The sequence below is a fragment of the Neodiprion fabricii genome, chromosome 5 (genome assembly GCF_021155785.1).
Source record: "Neodiprion fabricii isolate iyNeoFabr1 chromosome 5, iyNeoFabr1.1, whole genome shotgun sequence".
NCBI lineage: Eukaryota > Metazoa > Arthropoda > Insecta > Hymenoptera > Diprionidae > Neodiprion > Neodiprion fabricii.
In genome coordinates this window covers 19,401,514-19,421,442 of record NC_060243.1, presented here as the reverse complement: position 1 = coordinate 19,421,442, position 19,929 = coordinate 19,401,514, and the positions used below count along the sequence as shown (strand labels likewise).

At 38.7% G+C, this 19,929-nt stretch overlaps 2 protein-coding genes across 6 annotated transcripts; both read right to left on the bottom strand.

Moving 5' to 3' along the window:
• Positions 1 to 817: 817 nt before the first annotated feature.
• LOC124182237 (hemocyte protein-glutamine gamma-glutamyltransferase-like) lies at positions 818 to 7,764 on the bottom strand. 2 transcript variants are annotated; one of them, XM_046569198.1, is made up of 8 exons: positions 7,692 to 7,764; positions 4,080 to 4,582; positions 3,760 to 3,986; positions 2,995 to 3,599; positions 2,815 to 2,912; positions 2,083 to 2,373; positions 1,815 to 1,975; positions 818 to 1,708 (listed from the first exon to the last, which is right to left on the bottom strand). In XM_046569198.1, the coding sequence occupies exons 2-8, from the start codon at positions 4,555 to 4,557 to the stop codon at positions 1,409 to 1,411; spliced, it is 2,160 nt and encodes a 719-aa protein (XP_046425154.1). In that variant the 5' UTR covers positions 4,558 to 4,582; positions 7,692 to 7,764; the 3' UTR covers positions 818 to 1,408. The 2 variants fall into 2 exon arrangements, with proteins under 2 accessions (XP_046425154.1, XP_046425153.1); XM_046569197.1 differs by having other exon boundaries at positions 4,080 to 4,565; positions 7,692 to 7,757.
• A 2,695-nt stretch (positions 7,765 to 10,459) lies between these two features.
• Positions 10,460 to 19,387, bottom strand: LOC124182235 (vascular endothelial growth factor receptor 1-like). 4 transcript variants are annotated; one of them, XM_046569189.1, is made up of 14 exons: positions 19,074 to 19,387; positions 17,921 to 18,553; positions 17,454 to 17,759; positions 16,695 to 17,306; positions 16,302 to 16,598; positions 15,703 to 16,002; positions 14,516 to 14,634; positions 13,272 to 13,422; positions 12,719 to 12,943; positions 12,465 to 12,621; positions 11,825 to 12,068; positions 11,355 to 11,686; positions 11,177 to 11,282; positions 10,460 to 11,014 (listed from the first exon to the last, which is right to left on the bottom strand). In XM_046569189.1, exons 1-14 carry the CDS (start codon positions 19,165 to 19,167, stop codon positions 10,898 to 10,900), a joined length of 3,693 nt encoding a protein of 1,230 aa, XP_046425145.1. In that variant the 5' UTR covers positions 19,168 to 19,387; the 3' UTR covers positions 10,460 to 10,897. The 4 variants fall into 4 exon arrangements, with proteins under 4 accessions (XP_046425145.1, XP_046425146.1, XP_046425148.1 ...); XM_046569190.1 differs by lacking the exon at positions 17,454 to 17,759; XM_046569192.1 differs by lacking the exons at positions 17,454 to 17,759; positions 19,074 to 19,387 and having other exon boundaries at positions 16,695 to 17,119; positions 17,921 to 18,005.
• Positions 19,388 to 19,929: the final 542 nt, after the last annotated feature.

Here is a 19,929-nt window from a genome sequence, read left to right as displayed (position 1 = left end):
GTTTGAAAAATTAAAAGTGATGAAAAAAGCATTGATAGTTTAAATTCTCAGAGTTACAGCGTGTAGACTCATACAAGTTAAAGGACTTCGGCTTCTAAAAATTTTCTTTCTTTTCTTTGAAAGTGTACAAAAATGCAAAAAACAGAAAATCTATTTCTCGGGCGTAAATGCCCCTTTAAGATGATCGTACAATAATAACACATAAAATATTTTTCGACAGAGTCTTGGTGATTTATTTTCCTCCCGACTCTGTATGTACTGATTTATATTAATGCGATCTTTTTATGGGTTTCAAAACTTGATCATTGTGGCGGATATTCACCGTTGATCATTTTCTTCGGGCTTGATGATGCATCTTTCTACCAAAATTTAATATTATTATCTTTCGCTCCACATTTGAGACTATCGATTCTTTAAACTTTCATGATGAAAAGCCTTTTGGCCGAATTAAACGTTGAAATAATTCCTATATGAAATCAATCTGAGAGAATTATTTCGAACCAATAATGAGGTACGAGTGTAATATCTAATTATTCACCGATTATTTATTGAAATCAATAATTCTAGAATGCAATCTAACAACGATGAGCTTGTGTCATGGGCTGGATTGACTCTAACTGTTATTTATTCACGAAAAAACCAACTCACCACATAATTTAACGCTTGTACAAAGAAAATATGCCTAAGTACGCCCTGAAATTTACCAATGCCACACAAGCGCCGGTGAATATACTAAAATGGAAATGGAGATAGTTTAATAGAATTGCTAGTTTACTATACTCACGTTGAAGGCAATTGATTTGGACAACTCACAGTATAAATTAAACACAATGATTAAGTTTATTGAAATTTAAACCGAGTTGAGGTTATAATGATTGAATATTATTATAAAATGGTTGTATGCAAAGATAGCCTATTCTGGCCTTAGGTCATCGTTTCCCAAACGACACTAGTTGAAAAAGGTTTTATTACGCTGCACGCGCACGCCACTTCCTGCATGTCCGAAAATATTATAAGGTGATTTTCGGACATCTGGTTTGTCTTAACGAACTGTTGTTTGACGCTGAACGGTTTTCGCTCAATCGCTGATGAGATGAATAGCCAAAGCCATGAAAGGCATTGTAAAAGAGAAAATGCTTTGACCATGAGCTTGCAATATTGAAAGGATACCAGTCGTTCTCTGGTGTGGTCCTTCTGATACGCACGTGCACCTAAGTCTGTTTGGATGTTGACTCCCGTCGATATCATTTGACCATACGTTTAATACAAACAAGAATATATGTTTCTCAGGACGGTTAGAAGATATAAGAAACCGTGTGCTACCAGACAGCAACTGTGGGCTGATCCCTTCAGTGATAACAAGAATATCAAGATGACAACATTATTAAGACTACACCGTATCTACATATTATTGGGTCAAGTTTTCCAGTTCGTTGATAACTTCGACAGTTGCCATCCCACTGATATCGCAAAGTTGTTTGGACGTAAAGGTGACCACAAGGTTGTGTTTTCCAGTTTTGTGTGGGATGACTTGATATTTTGCTTGAACCGTTCCACCTGGAGCAACATCTCTGAATCTCATCTCCTTGGTCTTGATAAACCCTGAACTATCGAAGTTGATTTCACAGTCGGTCAGCAACTCTTTCAAGGGGTTCTCGAATTTAAGTGACATATCTGCTGGCTTTCCAACAATCAGTTTCTTCACGGTCTGAAAAATTTTATTCGTCAGCACAGAGTTTGAGCGATTGCATGTAATTCGTGACGCTCTGTAAGTTGAGGCTGAAAAATTGTCTTACGAGTTCAAACTACGTTACCTCTATTGCGATAGTCGGTTTCACGACCCGGAAATCGTCCTCACCGACCCAAGTTTGGTTAGTTTCTACGACATTGATCACGGCGGACAACTTCATGTGGCAATACTCCACTAATTTTTCCAGATACTGATCAGCGGTGACAGGCAAGCGAAGCACTTCACCTGAAACATGAAAATAACATCAGTATCGAAACAATCGTGCCGCAATTTTCACCTCTATCACGATTCAGTGCATAAGGCCATCTTCCAAGTATTGTAATTCAACTTACGTTCATTGGGAGGAACAGTAAAACGTGTAGTCACTGCTCTCACCATGTTTCCTGGATTACCGTTGTAGTACACGCTTCTGACTGTCAAGTTCGCATGGAAGGTTCGTGGCTCGTGAGAATGATTCTTTATATTGACCTCAAGTGAAAAAGGTTCTCCGATATTCACTGTGTCGAGATCAACCAGAGTGAATTCACAATCTTCCTCGGCTTTCTCAGGAACCGCGTAAACTTTCCTCGCACCATTCACACTACGAGCAGCCCTGTACAGAGCAAACCGCTCCTCCCTTGTACCTAAAGTAATCATGACACATATTAGCATGAAAAATAATATTACTGTTAACAAACAAACGGACCTCAAAAATCTTAGCCACTTCTTCTATGATATCATTAAAAATTCGCAAATTGGCGCCTCGTTTCGACATTTGGTCTCCATTGATTATCGTTAGAAAAATCTGTATTGATTTCGAAAAATGATCATCGATAAATGGGATAATTGCATGCACAACATATCACATCACTTCACATCACAATATCTAAGCCGATAAAGTCGTCAATGATTTGTATCTATATAATTAAAGATTAAGAATTACCCTACTCACTCTGGTACTCATTGATAAATACGTTGTTAGCTTTGATTAATTGTTTCTAAGTTTTCCTTGTTGATGTGTCGTGTCACGTGATTGGCTTCGGAATTTCCAATTCGGTGAAATGAGATGCTTCAAGTTTACTTACCCTCTCTAGCTTTGTAATGAAAAGTGATATCCTCTCGGTCTCCATCGCCGTTTGGGTCAAACACAAAAGGCGCTTTGGTCAAGATCATACGTCCAACCCTGTACGAAATGGACGGAATTAAGACAATGTGGTAACTCAATTTCAAGCAAAGAGCCCAAACTGACGACAAAAAGCACTCACTCGGATTTGGAGCAGCTAATCTTCCTCCAACCAGATTCACTTCGCCTGTCTTCTATCCAATGTATAACGTCAGCGTTGACGGTGGACACCATAAAGGGAATGTCATAATTGAAGCCAACGGCGCCTTGCCTGATCGCCTCGATGGAAGCCGGACCGCATTGGTACATGCCATCAGACTGCTCTTGAGGTGTTGAGTCAATGGCCTGCCAGCCGCCGTAACCCATGGGCAGATCCGGCCTGGCCATCCAGACCTCGTTCCAGACGTGAAAGTTCCAGACCATGTCGTAGAATCGTTTCCCAGTGATTGGATCTTCATGCAGATACTCGTAGTGACTGTTAACGTAACGGTCGATGGACAACGTATTGTCGACGTCGTGCGCTGAGCTCAAATTCGTAACGGACCTTGCAGGCAATCCCAATGCTCTGCAAACGGTGGTCGCGACTCCTGAGAATACCCAGCATTGACCCCAACGAACAGATTCTTTGGTTTCCAGAAACTTCTTCAATATTGGGACACTTCCTGTCCACGTGGACGGAGAAACTCCGCCATCGTATTTATCATCCCATCGACCGGCTAGAACTCCTCTATCATCATTCGCGTTTATCTGTGATGATGAATATTAACAAGTTACTTTTTGGTACCGAAATAACAAGGTGCGTTCAAATCTTGCAACAAAACGATAGTAATAGTTGCACAGATCTGCTAGCAATATTAGAACACTAATATGAAAACACGATTCGATAATCAGTAAATTCGCCACTCACGATTCTAGATATTGCTCTGGACATTTTGATTGGGTCTCCTCGAGCCGCGTCCTTGATTTCGGATCTCTTCAGCATCAATTCACACGCTGGAAGCACGCAGTCCTCGAATTGACCAAAAACCCATCCTCTCCCTCTGTGTTGTTTCTCGGTTCCCAGCCAGATTTTACCCGTGTCGTTCATCACGTACTCTTCGAGTAGTTTTTCGTCCTCCATGTAAACAAGATCATCTGAAAAATAGAGGTAATTTTGGCTCGTTGCACGACTTCGACGGAATGTTTAATGCCGGCAGTATAAAATTATCTGATCAGATTCACACTCACCCTTCACCCATGGATTAAACAGCAGATAGATGTCGCTGTCAACTTCGTAAGTATTGACGGTTTTTTCAACACCTGATACAGTCGCATCTATTCTCATTTTCCAAACTCCGACCGGACTGTCCGCCGGACTTTGAACCTCGAGTGAGACATTTTCTGACTTCATATCGGTTACCCTGACCTGCCAGGTCTCCGAATTGGCCAGAAAAGAAGTTTTGTCATCGACGGTGACAATTCCTTTGGTACCTCTCATCACGTCTGGACGAGATCCAAAGCTGAATAAAATACGAACAATGTCCGATTCTTTAACGAATGGACGGTTGAAGCGTAGTTTCAGTTTGAACAATTGGCCACGTCGTAGAACCGGCGTCGGTGGATCCATGGTGACAAGTTCATAGCCATCGGTGCGGTGGAGCTTTGCATTTTCCTTTTCGCACAGGTCAACGGTTTTCACACTCAATGCTGCATGTAGAACAACCATCTTGAACACTTAAAAATCCGCCGTTCTGGCGTTGAATTTTAATTATTACTCTGCCCAAATTGTTATTCGAAAACAAAGTTTTTATCTCCAAGTCGCGATAGCGTGTATATTCGAAATTTGTTTCTAACGTTTGAATTGCGTAATAGTTGTCAGTTCAAAGATTTTCAAAAACTGTTCTTTCAAATAATCCGTTTCAAAATTCAGATTCTTATTTTACGTATTTCAAATAAGGAGCTTTTAAAGAGCTTAAAAGGTGTTAAGAAATCAATTAAGAATAATCTGCTGAAATGGATTATAAGTATATGAAGTCTAGTTGAACTATACTTTGGCACAAAACTTTAATCAGTAATGTGCTGTTTTTTTGGTACGTTAAAAAATTGTTATCTTTTTTTATATGAATTCGCTGCCTTGAATTAAATATTATACCAATCCTATGCACAGATGCTTTCGCCTCTCTGTAGGACAGATAGTCATATATAATTATATACATGTATAAATATATTGATCTGTACTCTTAACTGGTAAATAATTATAAAATAAATATAAATATAAAAAAAATGGAAAGTGATATTTAATGCGATAACCAGGAAAAAATATGAACCACAATGAGCAAACTTTATCTGACATCTCAAATTTCGATATGAAAAGAAATTTCATTTTGATTAGCTTGATAAAAAAATAAAAGATTCGATTCAAGGACTTCTTAGGCCTGAGCAAGCAGCTTATTCTTGTGAAGGATTTTTTTTTTGTCATAAGTCAGCAAACAATTTTCAATGCCATGAATAAAAATTGGTAGAAAAAAAAATTCTAAAGTTACCCTGTTGCATTACGCAGCTCAACAAGGAAACAAACAAAAACAAACAAAAAATAATATCCTTTGCTGCCCTGATTCTTTCCGTGAATTTTGGTGTTTGAGAACGTAGAATTAATGAGCAAAACCAGGATTATAGTGGATTGGTTCTAGTTTTTATGTTACTGTAAGATTGAAGAGTGGCGGAGGAAGAGGATGGTTTCTGATATAATTATAGTTTTATTTGTAAATTATACGTACAGAATCGCCAAAATTCAGGGAAAAAAACTTGCGTTAAAAAAAAGTGCAGTATTTTTTGACAAACTTTAAAAATAAGAAAAAATCGAACTTCTCATTCAAATATAATATTGCTTTTTTGAGTCATATATGAAAATGTGGATAAAATAAATAACTAGAGCCAATTTCAAAAAACTACGCTTACTCCTAGGATCGTCGATGTCAAATCTTTCTAATACCACTCAAGTATCAGGGCAACAAAACCATTGTTGACCAGTGCTATGCATACATGCGTCCATTGCACCTTTGATGTTTAAGAGCCACATGCTAATATTTGAGCTTATCGCTGAATGCGGTCAATGAAGCGATTACGTCCAACCGACCGGTATCCGTTTCACACCGTCCGTTTTATGCTATTAAAATTCAAGCTCCCTCCTCTCGACGACAGGGATACGAAATTCAACATTTCTAAACGACGTCACAGGGAGAAGAAAGAAACGATTTTTTTGGCGAAACTCAACAGCAGTTTCTATACGTATTCTTCGGCCGTTTAGTTCAATTTTCCATATTATTATCGGAGAATTTCGTACCAGCTGTCACAATGCTGACGCATTGATACGATTATAGAGGAATAATTATCAACTAGTACGTCATCATCATTTATTTATACATTTCTTATATCATTCGAAATTCGAGAAACCACAAATGCGGTATACTATCAAACATATGATTGAAAAAAACAAATTAAATCCGACAATTATTACTTTTAAGCTTTATCTAATGCACGTGAATATGTGTCAGCGTGCTTCGGATGTTGAATGATAAGCAGAATGACTCGTAGATGGGGGATTTCCCGTCTCTCGGGATGTTATTCCATGAAAAAAATTAACTATCGTCGTTGATACGGAATTGTCGATATGAAGATGAAAAAGTATTTGTATAAATTATCACCACGAAAAATGTTTTATTCCAATCCACAATACGTACGTGAGGCTTTTATTTGACACAATCGGATAACATTTCAATTTGGAATTTTTTGCTTCCGCATTTTTTCAAATTTTATTCCGTCCATTGAAAAGAATATGTATGACTTTTTTCAAGTTCTTATTTCGATCTGTTCTTCAGTCAATAATTTTTGGGTAATTACGTGTTTCAACTTTGTGAATAAATTTTAGTCAAAAACGAAAAGAGATATCAGGAAAAATCTAATAAATTTATTTATTGACTTTCAGTATAAATTCGTGTAAAAAATATCACGAAATAGTAACTATATGCTAGTTGAATGATTCAAATGTAACGAGCCATTGACCCAGAATGAGACTTGCTTTGGAATTTTTAGAAAAAAAGTCTGCGTTTCAGTATTCTCCTTGCACAAAAATAATACGGGTCCATCATGAAGAAAAATAATTCGCTATTGTTTAAAAGTCAACGAAGTAGATGATTTTGAGAAGATCTGATTTGTTAATATCCAATTTCACCTATCTATGATTAAAGATGAAAGAGTAAACATTGTTTTGCCATTTTCAATATCTCGTATCTTTTTTAATTCATAATTATTTGAAAACTCGAAATAGGTAATTATTTGAAAATTCATAACTGGAGAAAACATCATAAAAAATATTTAGAAAAAATCATGGATTACTCTCTGTGGTGGGCAATATGAAGTCAAGAAAAAAATGAAGCAGTCCAAAAATTGGATCTTAAAATCTCGCAAGATTTCACAAAAAGTGTCTGCATATGAATCTTCAAGTTTTCCGCGAAAGTTGTCATCTAAATCTTACAATATGACGATCAATATTTGTTACTTTTTTCACCGAATTACGTAGCGCTAAAATGTCTTGTATTTTTTCGTTGACAAAATTTCCGAACGAGATTACATGTGAATTTTTCAACTAAACAAAACCAGAAGTATGAATATAGTAAATAAAAATCCATCTCACGCGCAAGAACTGCTAAAACTAAAAACTTTGACCAAATTTTCAAGCAGTATTTTTTGCTGTTTCGAATCGCTTCTGGCAAAACTCTTTTTGTATTTTTATTTCACTCACCAGTATTACACATATCCTATGGGAAAATTTTAATTCATGGATAAAAATGTTGCACTTACCTCAAACAAAACGATGATGATAACAAAGCGTTGACGGAGCAAGGATTGAGACACGATATCTGCAGCTCCAGCGTCAATTGCAGACTCTGCACTTATTCAGGATGGTGAGAATATATAAAGGACACAAAAACTCGGTATTTCCCGGATGTGGTTGTTAAGTTTTTCCGGCAGCATAGGATTCTGCTTAATCTCTCATTCCACATTAAATTTTCCGTTTCTGATTTCATCAGATCAAATGCAAACGCTCGTGCGGATTATGCAACAGTTGATATTTGCTTTGCGTTGCATAATTCTGTAACAACTTGATGCTGTTTTTTTATTATCACAATTATCGTTTCCACCACATAAGGAGAACTTGCGAAATGAGTAGCGGCTGGCAAAGAAGAGATAAAACGATAAAAATTGTGATTATACTTTCATGATGGAAATGAATTGCTGAAAAATACTAATCGAAAATTTTTTCAGTAAACTTCAGTACGATTAAGACACCCCGTATATTCGTTTCGAATCATTCAAAGGAATATGATTTCAAGAATGTAAGAATGGCAAAAATTTACCTTCAACTAACGGTCACGTCGAATGAAATTTATTCATCGCGTGAACGAACGACTATCGCAATCAGGTTAAGTCATAGTTCCATGACGTGTGAAATATGTCACGTAATTTTCTAAATAAATTTCTATATACGGTTATGGTTTGAAGTGTGTTTCGAACTTAGTAATGCGGGGAATTGTAACAGTTTCGTCAAAATGGCTCAATTAACCAGACTTGAATACCAAGTCATGTGGTCGACATGCCGCCTATCGCGGTTTTTACCACTTGGATTCCATTATCGCAATGCTAACATAGTTGTGCCGCCTCGAAACCGCCGACTGTTTTTTATATTGCATTGTTAATTATTTTCGAGTTCCGTTCCAACGCAACTATGCAGTACTGCTACTTCGTACATGATAATGCCACGATATTTAACTAAAAAATAAAAGAGACACCCTATGCCACATCTTCTTTTTCGTCGGAGAAAGAAAATTTTCGTTTCGTTGCAGTTAAGTAATTAGAGATCACTCTAAACATCTTCACAGTTATCGTGAGAACAAAACTCTTCATATAATTACGATCGGACTTCACAACACGTAATTTAGTTTGATCCTCAAGTTTTTGGTGGTTTTCCCCTTTTTGTTGGCATGCTAAATTTAGCTCTAGGTATGCTACAGTTACAAGTTTTTTTCCGATTTGGTTGCGCCGATTTGGTTACATGTATTATCGCTCACTCACGCTTCCTTATTCTAATCCTATTTGGTAATTTTTTGGTCTGTTTGCCTACATCTGTACTTCAATGGTTTGTACACAGTCTTATGCTCGTGATATCTAGTGTTGTAGAATTGCTGTTGACCAGACAAGGCGTTAGTTTTGACTCGAATGGGAGGAACAAGTAGATATTGTAACGCCCGGATTTCATCGAGCGTCGGTGAAAATCGAATCTCCGGGAAAAGCTTGGAACAGCGTTTTAAAATAACTTCAAAACGCCAATGTGGTGAGCAAAATGAGAAATTTTTACCGCAAACAAGGGAAATGGAGAGAATTACGCAGCTGCAGTTATCTCGAAACTTTCCCCGTACAGGAAAGTGAAATCAAGTGCGGAAACAGTATAAGAATAGAATACCGTATAAAATATTGAAAGAAGTATTGCGAAGTCGGTTCAACGCTTGCGGCGAGCTTAACCGATAATGCAACAGTTAAAAGCGATTTCCCTGAGCCATCTTGTGTTTCAAAATCCATATGAATGGCGTCTGTTGCCACGTTAACTGCGATATCATGCAATATTCCTACAGCATGACCATCATGGGTTCGGATGGATGGATGGTTCGAGATCTTACGAAGACTTGAAGCTAAGCATGCATGATCGTGTAGAACATTTTGCGTGGTTGTCAAAGGAATGGAAAAAATCCGTTGGCCGGAGAAATATGGTGAAGGCATGATTGCCACTGATATGCAGGAACTGGATCGTTCATCACTTGCAAAATTTTGACAAACTTACAAGGAGAAAACTGTGGATTAAGACTGCCATGATGGAATTTATGCGTTCGAAAATGTTTAACTTATAAATCTATGACTATAGCTATGTTAGAGAAGAAAAATCTAATCAGACAATCATCATTACATTGAACGCGATAAATTTATTGTAATATTATATAAGTACGGGATGGAACTGGATGGAAATAGCAGGACAGGATAGAGACTATGGTGTTGATATGAAAAATGTGGGAGAGTTGGTAAGGAGTAATGGACTGGTGGCGATACGCCGGACGTAACGCTGTTAAAAAGTGTTTAAACATTCGAAAAAACTGAATTATAGCAAGAGTGACTTCGGTCGAACAAGATAACGTATCTTTTTTTTAAATTGACCAATTTGCAGAATTCGAATGGGGTTTGAAAGCGGACGAATGGGCCTTGGTAGAATATACGTATAATCACTTTTGCTTTCTTTCCGAGAAGTATGATTATTTGAGCGTAATGTGAAGCATTAAGAGATGGTGGAAGTTGCTTTAAAAAAGTCCGATCGATATTTTTGTTGATTTTTCACCCTCACAACGAGCAGGTTTCTTAAATTTGGAGCAGGATTTCTCACGAAATTCAGAATGAATACGGTCTTTGAGTTTGCTAAAAAAATCGCAGTTGGGGAGAAAACAAATTTTTATGGTAGTACACTTTACACGAAACTCAAAAATGGCATACTAACCACTTTAAGGTTTAGTTCTATTTCATAGTAATTGAGATTTAATTTATTTGTTTATTTATTAATCAGTTTGAACACGAGAAAGCCCACTTATAGGTTGAATAGGAAACCTATCGACAAACCAACTTCGTTGTCAAAAATGACGCCGTAATAATCTTGATTAGGTACTTATAAGTAGTTAGCAAGACGAGCGGTGAACAAGAATGAATTTTTTTTCGACGCACATCGTGAGATGATACAACTGATACAACTACGAAATTACTCGGCAAATTGAAAATTCAACTCAACTCAGTCGTGGAGAATTAGGCGACGTACTAAAACAAGTTATTTACAAGTGTTCCTTCCTGATTACATGTCAATTTTATGCGATACAATATAAATAAGGACATTATTTGTGGGTGATGCTGAAAGGGTTATAGATTTTAACCGATTGATCATGAACTTGTGATGCGCTTCAACGACATTGATATTCCTAAAGTTGGGTCTCGTCATAGGAGACAGATTCTTCACCTTTGATTACGGTCTCCCTCTCACGTCTCCAATCATCGGCGTACATCTCAGTGTAAGAATTGCCCAAGTCAAGGTAATACTAAAAGGTATTATTATAATGAGAATTGATCGTAATGAAGGTGCTGGATGTTCTGAGCCACTAATGCTGTTGCATATCGTGTCTAATAAAGCCGACACGTTCGTACGGACGAATTTGCATATTGTGGATTGCAAGAGATAACTCAAAAAACATTTCGGTTACCAATTTCACATGCTCGTCCACCATTTCAGAAATTTTCCAGATGAGCGATTCGAACGAAGGACGTTCCGATGGCTCCTCTTTCCAGCAATGTAACATCATATCGTACCTGAAATGATAGCCAGATAATTTCACATTGTTAGGAACCGTGTGACGAAGTGAAGAGAATTAGCACACTCACAAAATCTGCGGCGCGTATTTCGGTCGCTCCATACGATAACCGTCGATCAGAGTTTGACACATATATTCGGGTCTTATCCCATGATACGGCGTATCAGCAAGTGAGAAAAGCTCCCACAGAACGACTCCGTACGACCAAACATCCGATTTCGTTGAAAATACTCGATCCCTGAGCGACTCGATGGCCATCCACTTCACCGGAAGCGGACCACGCTCGTTGTTCGCAAAGTTCTGTTCCTCGCGGAGAGACTTTGACAGTCCAAAGTCACAGATTTTCACAACATTGTTATCAGAGAGGAGAATGTTTCTTGCCGCCAAGTCTCCGTGGAGAACCTGAAACAGGATTAACGAATGCCGTAAATGATTGGTCAAGTAAACGCGTCCTGCAAAGTTTCTTGTTGTTAGACGGTGCGAAACATTTCCACACACTCATTTGTGCTGAGATGATCCCGCGTAGAAATCTTCACTCACCTTCTTCGCACCCAGATACTGCATACCACGTGAAATTTGCCAGGCCCAACACACCAAGTCTTGTGTGCGTATCGGATCTGTCACCGTTTCTGTGTCATCGCCCGGGTATTTGAATGGCAGCTTCGGTTCAGCTATTTGGGCCTCTGTGACAACGTCTACTCCAGCACTTGTACATTTGGGATCGTTGTTATCGCTGCATCCTTCTGCATCTTCATTATCGTTGCACTGTGACTTATTTTCTGAGCTGTAGAGACCACAAAAGGATGATTAGACGGTTGAAAAGGAAAGAAAAGATTCATCATTATTATTTTCATGTATAGTTCCCAGGAAGTCATACGTCCTTATCATATTCAGCTGACGAATGCCACGGACGTATGAATAAAACGTGGCGAATGAGTCATTGGGTGTGATTTGAAGTTCCGTTTATCACTGAACTTGACAGATTCTTAAGCACTTGTGCTTTCAACTTACGCTCAGATTGGATACGTGGTTCATGCAACCATGGTGGATAGTAATCCAAACGATTACTCAAGTTCTATATTCGCTTACAGAGAGTACGAATAAGGCTGCCCCACATATTGCCAAATATTCTTTCACCCACTTATCGTTCGGCTATAGCAACTACTCAGCAACAACTTACCCTCGATCGTTGGCGTCGATCGTATCGACAAGGGGATTTCGATCACGAATCTCTCCAGTATCATAACCCAATTGATTCACAAAATCACGTCGGTGTCGTAACAAGTAGTCGCGAATGTTTCCAAATCGACAAAATTCCACGATAACGCAGATTTGACCTATTGGTATCCATCGAAAGATGAGTTTCATCAACGTCACATCAGCCTAGCAGTAAATTTCAGTTACATTGTACTCACGTTACTTCGAAAAACTCACTGTATTGTAGATTTTTTGTACAGGCACCGAGAAGGTTGACGAGGTTCAGATGGTTGCCGATATAGCAAAGAATCCTGAGTTCCCGAAGAAGAGCTGTCTTGCAGTCCAGGCTGGCTGTCGCTCGGACCGTCTTGACAGCGACCGTTGTGACGGCTTCGTGGCTGCGGATGGTTTTTGCCTGCCCTTTTCTCACCACATTGAACGTCCCACTTTCCAGTATGTCGCCTAGTGGATAAAGTGAATCCGCAATCAATCGTCGCGTAATAGTGGAAAAATAGAGGGTGACGATTTTCCGATATCAACAGTGGACTAATGCTAGCAAAAATATATCGTATGTACGTAAGAAACTCTTGGATGGTGGTGTTCGAATATAGTTGAACGTTATTCAGTTTTCGATCGCCTTTTGATTTTCGGGCCGTGATTATTTTTTGCCTGTAACTTCGAACCACGCAAAAACCTGTCACGCGTTGACTTTTAAAACTTGAATGATTCGCGGAAAAAAATCCATAATGTAATCATCCGTCCAATAAAGTCGCAGAAAAGTTTTTCATACCCAGTTTGAGCAGACTTCGAGGAAACTCGTATTTGTTCTCGTAATCTAGTAATTCAGCTTGATCATTGACAGCCACATTTGGATTTAAGATCATTTCATTTCCGTCGTTAAAGTTCGAGAGTCTCGCTCTGATCAACTTCCGTTTCAATGCCTGAAACATAATATTCTTCATGTCAGTTGGGGGGGGGGGGGGGGGGGGCAGCTTGAACGGCCTGAAACCATACTTATTTTTAGGAGCTTTTCTAAAGAAAATGAAAACACTTGGAGCAATTGAATTTGAGGACTTTATTATTCATAGTTTGAAGAACATTTTAGAATTTTTTCATTGAAATTAATAACATAATGGCGGCATGGCGCACATTTTGCGGTGGCGCATCTCCTGACGTTGCTGTTCAACTTATGATAGATAGAAAAATTGTCGAGTAAAAAAAATAAAACACCATTTCGGGTTTGAGCTCGTAGCCAAGATGTTGAAAAAAAAAAAAAAATTTCACATATATACGATTGCGAACAAAAAATGTCATCTTTCTATCGAAAATCTGTTTGAAGAATCTTTATAAAAGAGCGTTGAGTTCAAAATTAAACAATTTAGCTACGAGCTCGAATCGATAAACAAGTTATTACGTCCCTACCGGTCATCACGACTGCGCCCTCTTCACACCACTAATTACCGACGGGCAATTACTATTACAGCGTCGTGCAGGCTCTTACCATAAGCTCTTGGATCTATATCGATCCACACAGTCACCTTCATAGTGTACAACGTTACCGCATTCATTAATAACTCTTATGCATCATACCATCTGTAATCAGGCAATCCAATTCCTAGCTATGCAATGCTAAATAGTATATCTATTTTCTCACTTGAATTGCACATCGAATTTACAGGTAGTGGAGAGCTTAAGAAAAAAGCCTGAACGAGAAGCCAGATTTCCCACACATGGATATCGGAAGGTTCGTGTACCTAAATGTAATCTGAATCGAACATCTCTCGCAGACGTTTCTTCAGAACGTAACAAAGTTTTAAAGATTGTATTTTGTTATTAATTTCGATAAAAAAAATTTTAATCGTTTTTGAAACTATAAATAATAAAGCCATCGAACTCAAATTGCTCCAAGTGTTTTCATTTTCTTTGAAAAAAGAAACTCCTAAAAATGAATATGATTTTAGACCGTCAAAACTGTACCCCCCTTCCCTTAATCATTTAGCTGATGTTGAAGTCAAGGTCACCCTTTTCCATTACCTTCTTTCGGAGTCTCCGAACGATCAGCGTGCTAGTGACGATGAGAAGTATCAGCGCTAAGACAATTCGCCATACTCGCATTTGACTCAAACAGCCGATATTTTGAGTATCCCAAGCACCTGCGGTAATTATTAATTGATCAAGATAGCTACTTGCAGACATATTTCTGTTGAATCAGAGTGGAGAAAGCATGAACCAACATCAATGGATACTTTTAACTTAAAATTCTGCGACAGCAAATAAGTGCTTTCAGAAATCAAGCTTCTGAATATTTGAATCCACTATTGGAGTTCGAATTCTCAGAGTTGACACTCAGCGCGATGAATGTCTGCACATGTGAAACACTATCAATTCGTGATGGTTCTACCCACAAATATTTTTGAATGCTTTTCGTGGCAAATTCATCAGACATAGCCAAAAGCTCCAGCGAAATTTTTCTAGAACTCATCGAGACTTTGATAACTCTTGAACACATCTTTTCTTGATTCGTAAGAGTTTAGTCAGTGCTTGCGTAAGTGTGTGATCCCGTTCCGATTGGGCTAACAAATATTGTTATATCTCCAAAACTACGGCTCTGGTTGTTACAAAATACAGCCTAAAACCTGGCAAGACATTGTAGCTATCCACAAAGAAAAAAAAAAAGAAAAGGGATTCGTAGTTCTGAAGTTATAAGCAAACATATATCAGAAAGAGCTTGAGTATTACAGATACACCGGGGAAATCTCTTGAAACTTGAGAATCAACTGCGCATGCGCCAAATAATTTAATCCCATTGGTCGGCGAAATCTTCCCGCAGTGATATTGTTGTCTGCGATGTAAGGGGCCAAGGTACACAAAATGTGTCCGTTTAAATTTTCAACGAGCATAAGCATTAAATTCCGACCGTTCTTTGAAGAATCAACCTTTCGACCCAATATGATAGCAAATGCTTGTCAAACCTTTCCGAGTCACTGCCTCAATTATTTGCGGTTCTAGCCTCAAAAATTCGTATCAACTACATTGCCACCAGAAACAGTTTGACAGCTGAAAACTCGGGAGGGCCAGCCTGCACGAACAGCGATAAAATTCGCGCATGCGCGGTAGATTTTCAAGTTTCAAGAGATTGTCCCGGTATATGTAGAGAAGTGAAGATACGGAAAGACATATGAATAAAAACATGAATCTTAAATGGGTTTCAATACTCGTACCTGGTATAACAGCTTTGACAGGATCACTCCAAGGTCCACAATTCATCCTGTATCTACCACAGGCTGCCACGTAAAACTTATATTCCGCGTACTGCAGCAGATTTCCGATCGTCAAAGAGTTTGTCGTTCCATTCACATATATCGAGCGATTCGTACCGTAGGAAGTGGAAAGCACTAGATGGTAGTAATGAATATTCGGTCCTACGTATGAATCTTGGGGTTCTGTCCAGCTGATGGGTATTGAATAGTTGGTCGATGCGTTCACAAAAACGATTGGAACGAAATCCGGATTGATTGAATCTTGGGAAAACGTTAGTCACAATGTTAATGCTTTGTTGAATCACACAGCTGTTACGTTCTATATTCATCAAAATAGTGTCATGCTGCAAGAACAATAAATCTCTCTCTGAGATTGGCTCTGTATAAAATCTTGTATTGCATCAAAGAGTCTGTTGATTGCAAAATATTACTTTGATTTCAACATTCCATTCCAATTTTGTGACTTATGTTAACATTTTTGATCGATGCATGCAGAGATCCATTCCGAAGTATAAATTTCACCGCCACGTCGAGGTGATCAAAGTACACATTCTACATACCTTCTGACTCTGTACGCACTTGTTTGAGGGTGACACTTGCGTACACATGTCGACACGCGTCAATGGAACACGCGCTTACGTGGAGATCGTAATCCAACGTTGGAGTCAATCCATTAAACGTGTAGCGTAACTCCTTTGTTTCAGACATGTAATGCTTCCCATTGTGACCGGATATTCGAATCGATGCATTGTAGAGGCTGATGTAACCCTCCAGTTCTGTCGATGGCGCGGTCCATTCAATCGTTACCGTATAGGAAGTCACTTTCAAAATCGAAACATTTGGAACGTATTCGATATCTCATGGAAAATAAAGATTAACGATCAATATGATAGTGCCATAATTATGATTGTTGTTAAACCGCAATAAATGAAACGGCCCTGAGTTTCGTGTACCTTGTTTCAAGGTTCTAGTCCATTTATATTGAAAAACCGTTGTCGAATTCTCAACTGGATCAATAATTTTATTTCTTATCTGATAGGCAGTATCCGGTTTCAATCCATTCATGACGTAGTAGCCACGGACGTCGAAAAACGATTGGTTCACTGCGTACTGCCATTGATTTGTACCGTTTTCTTTGTAATCAATAACGTAGCTACACGACCAACAAACCAAAGTTGGATTTGCAATTATGAAATCGACCCGGTCTAGCCGTAGGTAAATCCGATCCGATCCAACAGCTCGGAAATTTTTGTATGATTCCTTTTCTCCGTAAGTCACAATTAGCATCGTACGTTGAACATGCTGCTCATTAACTTCCCCGCTCCATTTGAACAACGTTCCGTTGTCTTGCGATGTCACGTTTGCAATATCGAGAGTTCTGTCAACGTTTTCCTTGATAAGTGAACTGCTCGAAACGTTCACCTCATTCCATATCAATGAACCGGGAGATTTTTTTAGCCACTTGAAATTTTTCAACGGAAACAAAGCTAGATCGCAAAGCAGAGTCACGGGAGTATTCTCTTCCACCCAGAGCTGGTAACTGGTCTTCAGGTACTTCGGGTTTACTTTATCAGGTTTTTGAGCAACATGAAAAATAAATTCAGAGCACACAATTACGTGGTCCAACTGGTATAGATATCGTATTTCAATGTCGAGGTGTATGAATTTGAAAAGCGAAAGCACGATTCATCGGTGCAAAATATTTGACATACCTACGAGTGTAATCACAACGAGATTCAAGGTGGATCTGAATCGATCTTCACATGAGTCAACGGAACAAGCTGTTACTTCAAAGTAATTTCGACCTTTCTGAGTAACATTGAAAACGTAGCTCAACTCTTTACTTTGTGACGTCGAACATACTTTCACCTCAGACGGGGTTTCGTTCTGATATTTTCGGATTGATATATTATAAAAACTGATGTAACCTTCCAGTTCTGGTGGTGGCGCTTTCCACTTAATCGTTATCGTTGAACTACTGACGTTCGCAATCGTAATGATAGGGAGGTATTCGAGAGCTGCGTATAAAATATAGTGTTTTAAACGATCATCCGCTCATTTGACCTGACTAAGGATAAGTGGAATCTATAAAATGGAATCATTCGAAACGACATGAAGTTATTCGAATAGGAAATACTGGAAAATCAGAGTGCAATGAATCTCCCTGAAACTCACTCACCTTGTTTCAACGTCGTCACCCATTTATATTGAACGACAGTACCCAAACTCTGCGATTCGGGAGTAATCACGTTTCTTATCTGATAGGCAGTGTCATTTTTCAATCCGGTTATAACGTGGTAACTGGGAATATCGTGATTCGTCAGTGACATTGCGTGCTGCCATTCCCTTGTACCAATTTCCTTATAATGAATGTTGGATTCACTTGGCAAGAACAGTTCGTACTGATACTGAGTTATGAAATTCATCCGATCTATTCGTAGGTAAATGCGATCTGGTCCAACCGCTTGGATATTTTGGTAGGATTCCTGTTCTTTAAAAGTTTTAATATGCAATGTATTTTCTACGTTGCGGCCGTCATCTTCTGCACTGCATTTGTATAACGTTCCGTTGTTTTCGGATGTCACATTTGCGACATCAAACGTCACGGCGGCGTATGTTTCGTTGATTTTCAAAGCGTTCGAAATGTTCACCTCTTTCCAGGTTAAAGTAGCGTCAACTTTCCGTAGCCATTTGAAATTTTTCAACGATTTCCCCTCTACTGCACAGAATAGGGTTGCTGGTTTATTTTCTTCCACCCAAACCTCGTAGTCGTTTCTCGAAACGTTCGGGCTACGTACCGCTGATTCTTTAGCTATGTCAAACACAAATTCATGATTCGTAATTACGCGTTACCTACGGATGTATTATATTTGAACGTCGAGGTGCGAAAACTTGAAAAGCATAAGTATGGTTCAGCGGGAGATAATTTGGGGCCTTCTTTTTGGCTTCTTCTGTTTGAAGCATACGTGGAAAAAAATGGATCACGGCAATTTGTCATACCCATCATTTGAATGAAAGTCTGAAAGAATGAATGTGAATACTGGACTTTTTTATTCAACCATTTCCGAGACAGAATAACAGACCAAGAGGACCAACATTGTTCTAAAAACGTGTTCATGAATACGTACTCGAGGTGTGAAAACCTCAACAATGATTGGAATCAGACAAGTAAATTTCAATCGAATTCGATACGTTTTCTACATCACCATAAACGACAAAAATTAAAAAACAAAGTAAGAAAATACTCAGTTTCAACTTAATTTATGTGCCCCTCGGTTAATGCCGCAGAATGATAATTTATCGAAAATGAAGTTCTGTAATTCTTAGGTCACCTGTGAAAGGTTGTGTGGAGTAGACAGTGACGGCGATGCAGGAAAACGACATCAAATGTCCAATCAGCACGAGTGTCAAATCGTTTTTCTTCATTGTGCTGATTTGCACATTCACCGTGTGTCCGTTCCAGCGCTGATCTGGTTCTCCCTCTGGACAAATCAATTTCTGAGATCATATGAGCTACTGGATTCACAAAAATCTGTACAGATCAGACGGTTTTGAAAGTTAAGCCTCGCCTCGTATTTTTTGTCGGAGATCGGTCGTACTCTCATTGGCTGTCAACGTTGCCTACGAGATATTTTGCAAGGTTAAACTTGACTCGGTGAAAGAAGAGTGCACACTGCTCTTATACTTGTACTCGCCATTAGAGATAAGAAAAACCGCACACCGTCGGTGGAAAAATCCTGAAGGATGGTGACCTTGGTAAATACGTAGAAAGTGTGGCGATGAGAAAGCAGTAAACGTACTAAGAAATGAGGCTTCGTTACATGCATTGCATTTTTCTAAGTTTAATGGACCGACGATAATTTTCGTGGTTGACGAAAAAGTTGATTTTTACATTCTGACACGGAACCTGAATGTCCAGATAAATGAATAACGGAAGCGTTGTACTCCTAAATTGAAGTCCTACGTTTTTTGTTGGATGCATATTGATGGTGACGGTAAATATAACTCGACCTTCTTTACGATTGTAGTCGAAGATTCGGCTTCATTCGTACCCCCGCAATGCGGGTCAAGTGTGCGCATTTTGAATTTTTTTCATTAACCATTTTTTCTTTCCAATTGTCAAAGTTTTATGTGTTATTACTTAATTTAATTATTAGTTCAATAAATGCTTCATCATATGCATGGGTT